We start from the raw sequence: 16,486 nt of genomic DNA, 5'->3' as shown, positions 1-16,486 counted from the left end.
GTTTCGTTCACGAAGCGCGGTGATTGGATGAGAGGGCGGAGACGCAATGCTATCGACCAATCCTATAGAAGAAGCAACCGTTTTCCTGTTGTTGCAATATTGATTGATAGGTCAAGTCAGCCAATGGATGAGTGACTTTATAACAGGCGGGATGCATGTTTGTCATGGGGGAGGAACATTCTTGTGTTTGGTTATCTATGAAGATAATCAGAAAGTGAGACCCAGTTAAATTGTTGTTTATTATATATTTTAAATAAACCCTTCTATTGGTATTTTTTATATACAAATATAATCGTACTAAAAAATGAATAAAAAAGACAACAAAGGGTTTAATTTGTATGACAGACTAGAAGGCTGTCAAAAAAGCTCAACTAACTACATAAATCGAAACACTGCCCGCTGGTGACACCTGCTGGTCAAATGTATGTAAATGCCACGAAAATATCTTAAAGAATTAGTTCACTTTCAAATAAAAATTTCCTGATAATTTCTTCACCCCCATGTCATCCAAGATGTTCATGTTGAAGGTCAAAATTTACAGTTTCAGTGCAGCTTCAAAACGTTCTACATGATCCCAGACGAGGAATAAGGGTCTTATCTAGAGAAACCATCGCTCATTTTCTAAAAATAAATAAATAAATAAATAATTAAATGATATAAGTTTTAACCATAAATGCTCATCTTGAACTAGCTCTCTTCTTCTTCTCTATTTGAATTTCAGCAGTGTAGACACTACTAAGTGTATTACTGCCCTCCACAGGTCAAAGTTTGAACTAATTGTTATATACTTGCACTAGCATATTGTATATGACAATTTAGTTCAAACTTTGACATGTGGAGGGCAGTAATACACTTAGTAGTGTCTACACTGCTGGAATTCAAATAGAGAAGAAGAAGAAGAGAGCTAGTTCAAGATGAGCATTTATGGTTAAAACTTATAAAATTAAAAAAATAATAAAAAATGAGCGATGGTTTCTCTAGATAAGACCCTTATTTCTCGTCTGGGATTGCTGTAAACTGTAATTTTGACCTTCAACCGTTTGGAGGCCATTGAAGTCCACTATATGGAGAAAAATCCTGGAATGTTTTCATCAAAAACCTTAATTTATTTTCAACTGAAGAAAGAAAGACATGAACATCTTGGATGACATGGGGGTGAGTAAATTATCAGGAAAATTTAATTTGAAAGTGAACTAATCCTTTAACTGTTTTATAATTTACACAGCCTTTTACATAACGTACAGGTGCATCTCAATAAATTACAATATCATGAAAAAGTTCTTATTTTTTTTCTGTAATTTAATTCAAAAAGTAAAACTTAAATATATTCTAGATTTATTAGACATAAAGTAAAATATTTCCAGACTTTTTTGTTTTCATTTTGATGATTACAGTTTGCTGCTCATCAATATCAAAAAATCAGTATCTCAGATTATTGGAATATTTAATTTCAAGTTTTATTAAATAACCATTCTCAGGGTATAAATATTGGGTTTAGGTCAGTAATCCCAACAGCAGTCATGGGGAAGTCTGACAGTTGTCCAGAAGATGATCATCAAGACCCTCTACAATGAGGGTAAGCCACAGAGGGTCATTGCTGAAAGAGATGGCTGAGAGTGCTGTGCCAAAGCATATTCATGGAAATTGACTGGAAGGAAAAAGTGTGGTAGGAAAAGGTGCATGAGTTAAAGGAATGACCGCAGGCTTGAGAAGATTGTCAGGTGAAGCCAATTTAAGAGCTTCAAAAGGAGTGGACTGAAGCTGGAGTCAGTGCATCAAGAGCCACCACACACAGACGCCTTCAGGAAATGGGCTACGACTGTCACATTCCACGTACCAAGCCACTTCTGAACCAAAGACAACGTCAGAAGCGTCTTACCTGGGCTAAGGAGAAGAAGAACTGGACTGTTGCTCAGTGGTCCAAAGTCCTCCTTTCAGATGAAAGTAAATTTTGCATTTCATTTAGAAATCAAGGTCCCAGAGTCTAGAGGAAGATTGGAGAGGCACAGAAATGCATGTTGCTTGAAGTCCAGTGTGAAGTTTCCACAGTCAGTGATGATTTGGGCTGCCATGTCATCTGCTGGTGTTGGTCCACTGTGTTTTCTGAAGTCCACAGTCAACGCAGACATCTACCAGGAAATTTTACAGCACTTCATGCTTCCTTCTGCTGACAAGCTTTATGGAGATGCTGATTTCATTTTCCAGCAGGATTTGGCACCTGCCCACACTGCCAAAGGTACCAAAAGCTGGTTCAATGACCATGGTGTTACTGTGCTTGACTGGCCAGCAAACTCGCCTGAGAGAATCTTTGGGTTATTGTCAAGAGGAAGATGAGAGACACCAGACCCAACAATGCAGATGACCTGAAGGCCGCTATCAAAGCAACCTGGGCTTCCAACACCTGAGCAGTGCCACAGGCTGATCACCTCCATGAGCTGTCAAAAATGCAAGCAATTGACATTTTTACTTTTTCGGTTTTTAAAAATATTTCTAAAAATTTAGCTTTTCATATATAAAATGCATTTGTATTGTGTATGTTTAACTTTTTTACTATAAAAAAATTGCGTTGGAAATTGTTTATCCTGTACTCACACTTTTATTCGATGTCGCCGTCACGTGACTCAAGCAGGCCGCTCCCAAAAAATTAGCTCAACCTTGCAGGTGAACGAGTCGCTGATCAATTAATTCGACAATTCAGGTATAGTTCAACATACATCCCAGCTAAGGTGTCAGTTTATGTATTATGTATTACACTCTAGCTCATCTTACTTCTTGTATATTTTTATGTAAACGCAATTTGATATTAGTATCCTGTTATCAGTCAGCTAAAATTAGGCACTTAGCTAAGATAAACATATCATATTTCAGGCCCATAACGTACAATCATTTTTTAAAACCAACATGTTTTGTGTTGTGCATTAATATGATCACAAATAGGTCCATCAAAACTGCATGTCGTCTCACAGCAGATGATGGCAAACCACGGTGTCAGTGCAGAAGGGAAACGGCTTCCCCGAATGGCTGCCACTCTTATGATGCGCTTTGCCCCGGAGAGGGAGCCCACCTTTGGCCTCCACAGGGCCAGTCTCAGGCCTCTTGCCCCTAACAGCGAGTTTGAAGAGTCTCCGTCTACTAGAGAAGAGAGTCAAACCACCAACCCAGAGTTATGTCACTTTGCTGATATAGAGGAACCCTCTGCTGAAGGCCACCATACCCTAGATCTCCCGTCATTGGAGTCTTCGCCTCAAGTGGAGGACCTGGACTCTGGCCCAGAGTCCCCTTCTGTATGGAGCCTGAGTAGTATTATAGGAGCCGAAACAACCCTAGAAGGGCTGGAAGACACCACAGATGGCGCTCACAGGAGGGACCAGAGAACAGGAGGTATACTGACTGATTTTCATTATGTTTTGTTTCAGATGTTTCTTTACTATTACTGTTGTCTCAAATTCTTGCTCTTTCAGTGAAGTTCACGGACTGGCACAAAGACCGCGTAACAGCAGTGTGTACTGAACGTTTTGGCAAGCTGCTCAGAGAATGCCCTGAGTACCACAGGACTAAGAGCTGTTTTGCTGCTTTTGTACTGGAGAGAGGTGAGATCAGCTCTGCCAACCTCTGTGTTTTGAAACAAGACCACTCTTTGTTCATGACTAGTGTTTGAAATCGCCCCCTCATTCACTATTCCCTGCATTACTCCACTAATATAGTCCACTTGAAGGAGTGAATGAAAACGAGTGAGCGAATTCGGACACTGTGTGTGCCGGAAAGGCATCCGCTTTTGTATAGTTTGTGCTTGCCATTTAATAATCGTTTGAAACTTAGCAAACTAGCAGCTCCAGTAGTTATGAAAAGATTTATCTTGAACTCTGTCTCTGGAAACTAGCATGTATAAACCTTAATTAAGCAATTTAAAGGTGCAATATGTAATATTTTTGCAGTAAAATATCCAAAAACCACTAGGCCAGTATTATATATTTTGTTCACTTGAGTTCTTACAATATCCCAAATGTTTGTAAATCGTGTGAAAATTGCAATTTTAACCAAGGCTCCAGGACGTGTGAGGAGTCGCCTGTCAATTGCGTCATACCCACCTTACCCTCGGTTTCCGGTTTTATTTTATAGAAACCATGGAAACACTAAAGACGCTTTAATATTTTTAGTTTTAATAGACAAGGGAACAACTGTTTTGATATATTTATAGACAGAAAATGAATTATTGTTATATAGCTGGACACGTTTAGTCTTATTGTTTAAATCTAAATTTCTTGATTTTTTTTTTTTTTTTGCGAGTACCATGCTTTACCGTGCCTCAGAGAAAAACACTATTTTGTCAAGTAGCTATCATAGCATAATCAGATGCAGCTTTATTTTTAGTAACAGTAATACAGCATTTTCTCCATCATACAATATGTTTTAAAAAGAATTGCATGCCATTTATCAACACAAGCCACCCAGCATTTAATATGATATTCTAAATTCGATCTATCTGCAGTGTGTAACAGTGTCTCACAGCAGCCGCCGAGTGAACGCACAGAGTAACATTATAACATCATTTTCAACACTCTCATATGTATCTAATATGATAAACAGTGCTGCGTTACCTCAGACTCATGTCCGGAAAAGCGGAAGCGGCGCCGGCGACTGTGTCATAATAAAAGTCCCGCTGCTCGTGAGGCGTGTGTTGTGCAATCGCTCCAGCGGCCTCGTTCAGCTCCCACAACACTCGCTCCTGCTCTGCTTCATACTACAGTAACGTTAATAATCACATCCATGAACATGATTTCTTCCCGAGTCCTATCCCGATTGTTTCCACCGGCTGTGATGTGAAGACCACGTCCCAAGATTCCACGCTCAAACTTGCCGTCATCAAGCTACGCCTTTGTTTTGAATAGGCCTCTAGCGGACAGAAATAGTACATATTGCACCTTTAATAATCAATTAAAAAGGAATTTATACATGTATGATATTACATTGTTCACACATTGGATCAGCAGTTTGGAAAATAGATGGTAGGATGATTCACCTGCAGCGGCATCTTCTGGCGAGACATGGGAATTCATTTGGCATGACCCTTACAGTGCATCATGGGTATTCTCTAACCATGATGCACTCAATACCGATTGCACTCAATAACGTCCACTATGGTTTCGGACACCACTACAAATGGCAGTCCCCTCAAATAGTGCCCTATTTAAGGATATAGGGGGTGATTTTAGACACAGCCTAAGACTCAACAGTTATTTTTTGTTGGGCCAGTAGGATATAGATTTACAAGTAGATACAAGTAGATTTCTACTTGTTCTGCTAATTTTTTCACTGGCCCCAAAACAAAAATAATAAATTAAAATATATTTATGAATATATATTATAAATATATATATATATATATGTGTGTGAAGTGTGTCCCAAAAACTTTCCTGAGGCATTTATTTTTTATGGTTAAATATATGTTTTTATTGTGTGTGTCAGAGGTACGTAACACGGATGCACAGCAGTGTGAGCAGTATCAAGTGGTAGCTCTGGGATCAGGTCAGAACTGCTGCAGTGGTTGGCTTTCTTACACGGGATCTGTCGTCCATGACTGCCACGCCATTGTCATAGCCCGCAGAGCCCTCAAAAGGTGCAAAGATTTTAAGCATCATATATGCAAATGGAGAGAGACAAAGAGCAGGACTATTTCATATATGTGTGTTTGTGTATATGTATGTATGATCTTGTGGTAAAACATTATTTAAATGGTATTTGAGTGTATTTGTCCAATATTAGGCATGTCAAATCTCCGTTAATAATATAATATATTAAGGAGATAATATATTAATTATATATTAAGGAGATAGATGTGTCTGCTGTCCTGTCTGGTGTCACAGGTACTTGTACAAGCAGCTCCTGCTGTTCTACAGTGCTGATCCAGAGCTGAAGCAGCGCTCAATATTGGAAAGTGTTCCATCTGAACGACTGCTTCAGCTAAAACCACGCATGTACCTTCACCTGTACACTAACAAAACCCCCAAAGGAGCAGCTCAGAGCATAGTTTTGTAAGTATAATTTTAATATATAATGCTAGCATACATTCTATAGATCCTCCAGGACAGGGATGGGCAACTTTGGACACTGTCCTGCATAGTGTGGCTCCAACCCTATGCAAACACAACTGGACAAAGCTAATCAATGTCTTTAGGATCACTAGAAAGCTATGGGCAGGTGAGTTTTTATCAGAGTTAGAGCTAAACTCTGCAGGACAATGGCTCCACAGGAACGAAGTTGCCCATCCCTGCTCTAGGATCTGAGTTTGACATTCCTGCATTAGACCAGTGGTTCTCAACCCTGCACTAACATGCTGACAAGTTGAATCAGGGTGTGTTTGATAAGGGAGACATCTAAACCGTGTAGTGCTGGGGGTACTCCAGGACCAGGGTTGGGAACCACTGCATTATCCACCTTTTTCCTACACGCCATGACACTTCGATCAGCAAAATCAGCGAAAGGTTCGTCCTAAAAACTCAATAACAAGCATTTTCAAAAACTGGGTACAATGAGATGACGTTATTCTACTCATCCATCGAACGTTAAAAGTGTATAACCATTAAAAATTACTACAACAGACTATGAATAACCTAATAATGTGAATCACACAATTATGTGCAATATCACTGTAGTAATATATATCTGTATTGTACGTTCCCTTAATCAGTAGTACATTGAGTGATAATAAAGTGATTTCTGCCATTTTGACAGAAACACTGCTATAGAGATTAGTGAAAAGTGAAAAAGGGAGACAATTACATTTTAAAGCATCCGTGTGAAAACAAAACTGCAAAGAGACATGATGATTTGGGGAGAAAAATTAGATATTCTTATGCATTCCAGTGAATTATTCATGGGATATATCATAAATTAAATCAGGAGAGCAGTATGGCAAGCACTTTTGACTTTTATTCATTCTCAGGATATGAATTTTTGATATCAACAATTCAATTTTCACTAGTTAAAATGCTAATTTTTGATATCAAGAATTATATTTCCACTAGTAAAAACTAGAATTCTTGATATCTGTAATTGTATTTTCACTAGTGAAATGTCACCATAGGCTGCCATTCAAATTCAATTGTTGATATCAAGAACTGATTTCTTACTAGTTGAAATTCCAATTTCACATATCAGAAATACAATTCTAGCTAGTAAAAATAATAATTTTTGATATCAACAATTTGATTGTCACTAGTGACAATGTTAGTTTCTGATATCATGAATGTGATTGTTACTAGTAAGAAAGCCATTTTAGATATCTGAAATTATATTGATATCAGAAATACATTTTCAGATATCAAAAATGAACATTTTTACTAGTAGCAATTCAATTGTTGATATCAAGAACTGACATTTCAACTAGTGACAATTGAATTCTTGATATCAAAAATTCGCATTTTACTAGTAGCAATGTAATTATTGATATCAAAAATTATGATTTTTACTAGTAAGAATTGTATTTCTGAATTTCAACTAGTAAGAAATCAGTTCTTGATATCAACAATTGAATTTGAATGGCAGCCTATGGTGACATTTCACTAATGAAAATATATTTACAGATATCAAGAATTCTAGTTTTTACTAGTGGAAATTCAAATGTTGATGTCAAGAATTAACATTGTTACTAGTGGAAATGTAATTCCTGATATCAACAATTGAATTGTTGATATCAAGAATTAATATCCTGAGATGTGAATAAAAGTCAAAACGGCTTGCCATAGAGCAGACCACAAATACACAGTATATGTTGTATTTCTTCATACTGTTACAGCAGCATTACACAGGTAAAAAAAAATAATCAGGAGGAAAAGAATGCAGCCACTGAAAAGAACTCTTGCTATAGATATTCGTGTTATACTATACCATGTCATATTAAATACCAAGCGTTACGTTATTCTTCTGACATCTGCAATAGAACATTTTACAGCTCATTCAGATTATTTGTAGTGCAACCTTATGATTTGAAAACATTTCATTCTTTTTGAGTGGAATTTGCCCAAACCCCCATAATCTAAAACGCAGTAGGCTCGTTAGGAAAAAGGTGGATGCAATATTGCAGGGGTTCTCAGCTCTGGCCCTCGAGGTCCACAGTCCTACAGAGTTCAGCCCTAAAACACACCTGAGTATGCTAATCAAGGATTTCTAGACAACTAGTGTGTTGGAGCAGGGTTGGAACTAAACTGCAGGGCTGTGGCCCACCAGAAGCTGAATTAATCTTTGTTAAAGGGTTAATTCCCCCAAAAATGATAATTCTGTCATAAATTACTCACCCTTATGACGTTCCACACCTGTAAGACCTTTGTTCATCTTCAGAACACAACTTAAGATATTTTTGATGAAATCTAAGAGATATGATTACTTTATAGACAGCAATATAATCAACACTTTCAAGGTCCAGAAAGGTACTAAAGACATCGTTAAAACAGTCGACGTGACTACAGTGGTTCAACCTTAATTTTATGACGTGACGAGAATACTTTTTGTGTGCAAAAACTAAACAAAAATAACTTTATTCAACAATATCTTCTCTTCTGTGTCATTCTCATACTTTGTTTACGTCCAGCGCTTCCAGGTTCTACGTCAGAATGCAGACTCATTATTGGCCGGCTCCTGCGTCAGCATCACACGCTTGAGTCGTGCTGCTCATGTGTGCAGCTTTGACCAATACTGAGCCGGCGTTTGGACATAAACACGGAAGCCTTCACTGTGCTTACTGCGTCAACTGAGTAAGGATAATGACAGGGAATTATTAAATAAAGTTTTGTTTTTGCGCACAAAGTATTCTCGTCGCTTCATAAAATTAAGGTTGAACCACTGCAGTCACATTGACTGTTTTAACGATGTCTTTAGTACCTTTCTGGACCTTGAAAGTGTTGATTATATTGCTGTCAATGGACTAGTCATAAACCTCTCGAATTTCATCTAAAATACCTTAATTTGTGTTCCGAAGATAAACTAAGGTCTTACGGGTGTAGAACGACATGAGGGTGAGTAATTAATGACATGATTTTCATTTTTGGTTGAGCTAACCCTTTAATACATCACCTACCTTTACAACCTCAAATAAGTGAAATCTGCATGTATCCTTTCACAGAAAGTCTGAAAGCAGTGCTTACACCACTCTGAAGCTGCAGTGCCATGCTAAAGGTTCTCTCATACCTGCTGCTTTCGTGCTTCCAAGCGTGTGGGGTGCACGTATCTGTTGCATGTCCGACAGTGCCAAACTCACCCGTTGGACTGTCACTGGAGTGCAGGGGGCACTACTGAGTCATTTTATTAACCCAGTCTACATTACCAGCATTGTACTTGGTAAGCTGTGCGTATTTGCAGGTGACTGAGTGTTAACAAATATGCTAAATGGATCATGATTGAAACTGTGGGACAGAGATCTGCAGTATCAGCTTCTGTCTTTTTCTGTAAGTCTTTTTTGTGTGGTTCACTTTGCTTTTGTCAATTACCACATCTCACAGAAGCTGCTCTGACCACACATTGAGTAGTCAGTTTCCACTTGTTTAGATGCTTCTTCATTAATAAACTGTAGGAATTAGGAAACATTCATTTGAAGATGTGAAAAGACTTTGAAAAAAATCAACACAATATCATGAGAATGAATTGCAATATATTGATACATGATTGCATTAGAGAGCCTTACTACTCAAACATTTTATAGACAGACATCTTTGTGTGTATATTCCATATTCATAGATGAAATCCAAGCAATCAGAAGGATGGCTGTATTTATGAACCTTTTCTCCACTTGTTGTCTAGGTGATTCCCGACACTGCTCAGAGAAAGTGTCTGAAATCATCAACAATCGTCTGGGCACTGGCTGGAATAATGCTCTGCCTCCTCCATTCAAACAAACCACCATCTTCTTCTTGAGCGGAGAGAGTGTGGGGCCTGTTGAGAACACCGAATACTGCAAAGACCTCAGTGTCAACTGGTGTTTGGGAGACTCCAGTATTGAGATTCTGGACAGCACCACTGGCTATGCAATCAACAAGTCAGTCATACTTGATAAACTAACTAAAGACGTTCTTATCTTAAAGGATTAGTTCACTTTCAAATAAAATTTTCCTGATAATTTACTCACCCCCATGTCATCCAAGATGTCCATGTCTTTCTTTCTTCAGTTGAAAAGAAATGAAGGTTTTTGATGAAAACATTCCAGGATTATTCTCCTTATAGTGGACTTCAGTGGCCTCCAAACGGTTGAAGGTCAAAATTACAGTTTTAGTGCAGCTTCAAAGGGCTTTAAACGATACAAGACGAGGAATAAGGGTCTTATCTAGTGAAACGATCGGCCGTTTTCTAAAAAAAAAATGTAAATGTATATGCTTTATAAACAAATAATCGCCTTCCAAGTGGTTCCGCCAAAAAAACACATTCGTATTCTTCAAAAAGCTTACGCTGTATGTCCTACGCCTTCCCTATTCAACTTACGGAACAAATGGAACTGGTGCTGCATTCATTCCGTAAGTTGAATACATACAGCATAAGCTTTTTGAAGAATACAAAAGTGCTGTTTTGGTGGAAGCATGTGGAAGGCGATCATTTGTTCATATAAAGCATTTACATTTACATTTTTTTAGAAAATGACCGATCGTTTCGCTTGATAAGACCCTTATTCCTCGTCTGGTATCGTTTAAAGCCCTTTGAAGCTGCACTAAAACTGTAATTTTGACCTTCAACCGTCTGGAGACCATTGAAGTCCACTATAAGGAGAATAATCCTGGAATGTTTTCATCAAAAACCTTAATTTCTTTTCGACTGAAGAAAGAAAGACATGAAAATCTTGGATGACATGGGGGTGAGTAAATTATCAGGAAAATGTTATTTGAAAGTGAACTAATCCTTTAAGCAGAAGTTTATTGCCTATATTGGGTTAGACTATTGTAAGTATGTCCACCATTTGAGGAGCTGACCTCCCAGTTGCACTCTGTTTGTGTTTGCCACAATAGAGCACAACATTTGGTGTCTGGAAGTAAAAATCCCATTTATCTTTTCCATAGAAAAGTTTATTTTGTAGAAGTCATGTGATATTTCAACATAATTAAAAGAAATCGTTTAATCGCTGATAATAATATCTGATTATTTTGTGAATATTGCTGTTTTTGTACCGTTTATACACTATAGTTTGCTTTTTATCTGTTCTATCTCTTCTATCTCTCTCTATTTAACAGTGCAATCTGTTTAAATATTAATTCCTATTCCTTTACTCCACTCAGTTAATTTATTGTCTTTCAGTTTATATCCTCCTTTTAAATTTTCTCTCCCAGTTCTCCATTTGTAAGCGGTCCTGGATCATCAAGCAGACTTTGTAAAAGAGCGTTGTACTTCTGCTTCAGAAAAGTCTCAGCACTGGCAGGCCACCATGACTTATTGTCATTCACCACATACCGCAATGCTAAAGTATGTGTATATAGTTTTGTATGGATAATAATATCCATGTGCATGTGAGTTTGAGTTCATTAGTTAAAACTGCATGCACATAAATGTGCACTAATCTGCTGTTGTAAACGGCTAATCTGTTTTATATTTCATTTAGATGGCTGCCCAGATGTATCAGGAGACCAAGACTCAAGTCAATGTGCAGTTCTTGGCCAACAATGCTGGACCGTGGAACTCCAAACACTTGGTTGATTGCTTCAGTCGCTAAATGAGAGCTTGAACAACCCTTGAAATACATTTAGGTTCCCAGATGTTCAACAAATTGGCACCCTTTGCTTTTGGATGTTCATTGATGTTTGAAAACATATGTTCATATTTAAGTTCTTAGTTCATTATCAGGTAGCTATAAGGCATGTAAGCGCACTTCAACTGAAAAAAAAAAGTTCTAAAAATTGTAAAGTGTACACCAGCTATTTTAACTTTGAAGTTATTTAATATTTGTGTGCTTGTTTTACTTTTGCAGTGTTACTTGGATTCTGTGATTTGGTGTTTTGTTTATTTGGTAAGAAAGATGGATAAGACTTTAAGTTTGACTTAACTACACAGAAATATTATAGCACTTGTAAGGCTCAGGCCTTTCATAATTCATGTTCATTCCCATTCATAATTTGTGATAAATTAAACAATAAAAATGTTGTGAAAATGACATATTAGAGTATTGGTCTGTCAGGAACCAGTAACACCACTGACAAATTTCAAGATTCAAGTTTATATATATATATATATATAATATAAAAAAGGAGGCAAGGCAGTACAAAAAAAGTAATAGAACTGATCATACAATTACTTAATAAATCATATGTATTGATAATAAAAACACAACAGATTAACAATATACTACTAATACATCACAATGTCACTGACCATTAAAAATGACCCTTAAATATTCTGAAATGTTATAGATTTTCATACACACCATAATAATCATATAGTAGTAGTGCACATAGTAATACATTGCTTGACAGGAATATTTAGTTTTTATTTTGATGCTTGAAAATTTTAATGACAGTTAAAAAGTATTTTAAAATGGTTATAAATGCTTTTCTATAGGAATTGAGTATATTGCAGTTTGACAAATAACCAAGCTCCATAAATCAAACAAAATAATCCCTACAATTGAATAAAATAACACGTTGGCTATATTATAAAGACATCATATTTAATAATGGTATAACATATGTTAATTGCATTTCAATATATTACACTATAAGGCGTTCTGACCAGCAGATGTGGTGTTTGGAGTACATTATCAAACCGCGTTGTGGTTCAAACCTGGGCAGCTGGGCTCATAACATGCTTTAGTTCGGAGTTTTATGCACTATCCAATAAGCCACTTTAAGCGTTTTAGAATGTCCCATTTTGGGGAGCAATTGGTTCAATTATTTCAAAGTTTCGAACAGCTTCGTTTCTCCCATTACTACTGTAAAAAGTGATATCTATGAATAGATTTATTTGTAGCCTACCTGCCCTTATCGAAAATGAAAGACTTACTTCCACTATTATTCCTAAAATCTAGGTCTGACGCACTGCCCCGGAACTTCGACGCGACCTATATCAAAGTATATGCCATAGTCTTGTTGGACTGCAGCAGTAATGTTGGTCTATGATCTTAATGGAGACTTGGAGAGCGGATCTTGTCCATGGGTGACTTTACAAACCTGTGTCGTTGCTTTATGGATCTTGTTTGTGCGATGCAAATCTGAAAAGTTGCACTGAATAAGGTAGGTAGACAGATGTGCGCCATCTTTTAAACTGGTGTGTTCTAGGTTAGAAATGTAGCTATAGCCTATATTTTTGAACTTTAACTCGTTCAACATTTAAATTAATTTCTATGTCAAATTATAGTTACATTTATTGTTTTTGTCAATGGTTCATTAGCCATTTGTAGATTACATTTAATGTATTAAACTTTAATGAGTGCATCATACATGTTTGGGCTGCGTTTTTATTTACACCGTTTTGAACAGAAGGTGCTGTCCGCTTGTATTCGAGCGCTACGAAACTCAATCATTTTGATCAGTTGATTCAGAGTAGGAGACAGCTTTTTAATTAATTTGGACTGATCAATATTTATAGTTTACACCGAAAATGCCAGTTTTATAAGATAAGTCACAGACAATTTTGCGACGGGTAGGGTTAAGTTTACAGCACTTTTCATTCTTTTCTATCAAAGCAGTTCCATGCCAAGCCTCCAATGGTTAGCTCAAAAAAGCGGAAATGTTTCTTATGCGTCACAATTAGCATACTTTCAGCACTTATGGCTGCTGCGTGCGCGTGCCCGTTAGACCGTAGGGTGTCCCATTTGTCATTTTAGGTTTCAGAAGGGTCAATATTATGCGACCTCGATGTGATTTGAGTCTAGTTTACCGTATTGTTACTTTTCTATTTTGACTGCGGTAGACAGTTTAATAGATCTTGAAGAAAAAAATCTCACTGGATTAAATGTGAACCTTGAAATTTATTTAGTTTTTTCTTTCTTTCTTATGTTATAAAACAAATGACATTTAAGCTGACTACAATCATTACACACATGACTTTTGTAATAAAGCAAGGCAGTTGATTTTATTTTTGATACTAAAAATAGGAACAGAGAAGCAAATTACAAACAATAGGGCAAATACAATAGAAAAAAATTATATCCAAATAAGTTTTTTAATAAGATTTTCAGGTGCATTAGCCTAGGTTTATTTGACATTTAGTAAGAAATACTACAGAAATTGATTCATAAAATGTAAAAATAAAACACATTTTCTCCTAACTGTTTACGTTCGCATAGAACATTACATCCACACAATGTGCATTTTGACATAATTGTGTATTTGACCATGTAAGCACAATAAGCTGTGAAAGAGAACTGTATTCGGGATTGCATGCATCTGAGAGGTGGCAACGATTTTTTAAAATTTGTGAATCGATGCAAATCGGTAGAAGATGGATCTCTACCGATTAAATTAAATCATTAATTTAATGACATTTGTGTTGTAACATGACTTGGGTTGTAACATGCTCTTATGCACTTTGATAGAAAGCCCTAGGCACTGCAAGTGGTGAAGGAGATTTGATTTATGACTGTTTAGCACATTCTCAGAATGGGCCAAATCAGCCAGTCATATATAGTTCAGGAGACGGTCACCGTGATTTTGCCAAGTAAGACAAGTTCCTGGATCAACATATTTTGTTGATACTGGAACAACATTCCAGTCTGAAAATTTAGTCTTAAAGGTGCCCTAGATTATGTTTTTAAAATATGTAATATAAGTCTAAGGTGTCCCCTGAATGTGTCTGTGAAGTTTCAGATCAAAATACCCCATAGATTTATTTTTATAAATTTTTTTAACTGCCTATTTTGGGGCATCATTATAAACGCGCAGATTTTATGCTACGGCCCCTTTAAATCCCGTGGTCCACGCCCACAGAGCTCGCACTTGCCTTGAACAGTGCCTTAACAAAGTTTACACAGCTAATATAACCCTCAAAATGGATCTTTACAAAGTGTTCGTCATGCATGCGGCATGCATGCATCGGATTATGTGAGTATTGTAACGTATACTGTTATATTGTTTACTTCTGATTTTGAATGAGTTTGATAGTGCTCCGTGGCTAACGGCTAATGCTACTCTGTTGGAGAGATTTATAAAGAATGAAGTTGTGTTTATGCATTATACAGACTGCAAGTGTTTAAAAATGAAAATAGCGACGGCTCTTGTCTCCGTGAATACAGTAATAACCGATGGTAACTTTAACCACATTTAACAGTACATTAGCAACATGCTAACGAAACATTTAGAAAGACAGTTTACAAATATCACTAAAAACATCATGTTATCATGGATCATGTCAGTTATTATTGCTCCATCTGCCATTTTTCGCTATTGTTCTTGCTTGCTTACCTAGTCTGATGATTTGGTTGTGCACATCCAGACGTTAATACTGGCTGCCCTTGTGTAATGCCTTGAACATGAGCTGGCATATGCAAAGATTGGGGGCGTACACCCCGACTGTTACTTAACAGTCGGTGTTATGTTGAGATTCGCCTGTTCTTCGGAGGTCTTTTAAACAAATGAGATTTATATAAAAAGGAGGAAACAATGGAGTTTGAGACTCACTGTATGTCATTTCCATGTACTGAACTCTTGTTATTTAACAATGCCAAGATAAATTCAGTTTTTCATTTGAGGGCACCTTTAACCCAATTCCTACCCCTAAACCTAATCCTACCCATAATTTATCTCTAAAATCAGAGGGAAAAGATAACATTGAATAACATTGATGTAGAAGCACCTAACCCTGGTTGCAAGCCTAAACTTGACATAAACAGTAAACTTGTCCCTAACATCTGATTGGTTGATTGGAATGTTGTTCCAGGATCAACAAAGATGTCTTACTTGGCAAAATCACGGTGACCTTCAGGAGACACATTCCGCTCCATTTTAGAGGGGACAGTGCAGCACCCATGCATTTTGTGAACGTGCATGGAGCCAATGACAGGCCAAAGGGCAGGATCAGAAACTGATAGGGCACGCCCTCAAAGGCAAATCTCAGAAAGATGTGTTTTATGGTGATCATTTTGAATGCGCGCAGTGAAAGTGCACTGTTCAATGGTCTCAAATCCAAAATAGGTTTAAGGCCGCCGTCCTTTTTCGAACCCAGAAAATAACAGCTGTACTCTGAATCATCCAGAGGCAACACCTCTGTTGCATGCTTCTCTAACAGTGCATGTATCACTGTGCGCAAGATGGGCGGAACAGTAAACATCATCATGCCACTAAAGCAGAGTGGTCTGCGACAAAAGTGTAGCCACTTAACATAGTTCTCATCACCCATTCTGAAATGCCCAGAATCGCTCGCCAAGTGTTTTGACGGGCTGAATAATTCTGCGCTGGATACAGGGCAGTTCACCATTTCGTGACAGGGGCTTTTCTGAGTGGTCTGGCACATCACACTTTGCATGAAACTACTCACCGCCCTGTAACGGCGGTTGTTTATGTCGCACAAGCATATCTGATTGTTT

At 37.3% G+C, this 16,486-nt stretch overlaps 1 protein-coding gene across 2 annotated transcripts; it reads left to right on the top strand.

Annotated features, from left to right (window-relative positions):
* The first annotated feature begins 2,557 nt into the window (after positions 1 to 2,557).
* adad2 (adenosine deaminase domain containing 2) lies at positions 2,558 to 12,121 on the top strand. Of its 2 annotated transcripts, none has more exons than XM_048183959.1 (9): positions 2,558 to 2,698; positions 2,938 to 3,381; positions 3,462 to 3,590; positions 5,467 to 5,617; positions 5,865 to 6,032; positions 9,119 to 9,333; positions 9,793 to 10,027; positions 11,304 to 11,436; positions 11,573 to 12,121. In XM_048183959.1, exons 2-9 carry the CDS (start codon positions 2,970 to 2,972, stop codon positions 11,681 to 11,683), a joined length of 1,554 nt encoding a protein of 517 aa, XP_048039916.1. In that variant the 5' UTR covers positions 2,558 to 2,698; positions 2,938 to 2,969; the 3' UTR covers positions 11,684 to 12,121. The 2 variants fall into 2 exon arrangements, with proteins under 2 accessions (XP_048039916.1, XP_048039917.1); XM_048183960.1 differs by having other exon boundaries at positions 2,607 to 2,698; positions 2,967 to 3,381.
* The last annotated feature ends 4,365 nt before the right edge of the window (positions 12,122 to 16,486 follow it).

The sequence above is a fragment of the Megalobrama amblycephala genome, linkage group LG3 (assembly GCF_018812025.1).
Source record: "Megalobrama amblycephala isolate DHTTF-2021 linkage group LG3, ASM1881202v1, whole genome shotgun sequence".
Lineage (NCBI taxonomy): Eukaryota > Metazoa > Chordata > Actinopteri > Cypriniformes > Xenocyprididae > Megalobrama > Megalobrama amblycephala.
This window is presented reverse-complemented; position numbering and strand designations above follow the sequence as displayed.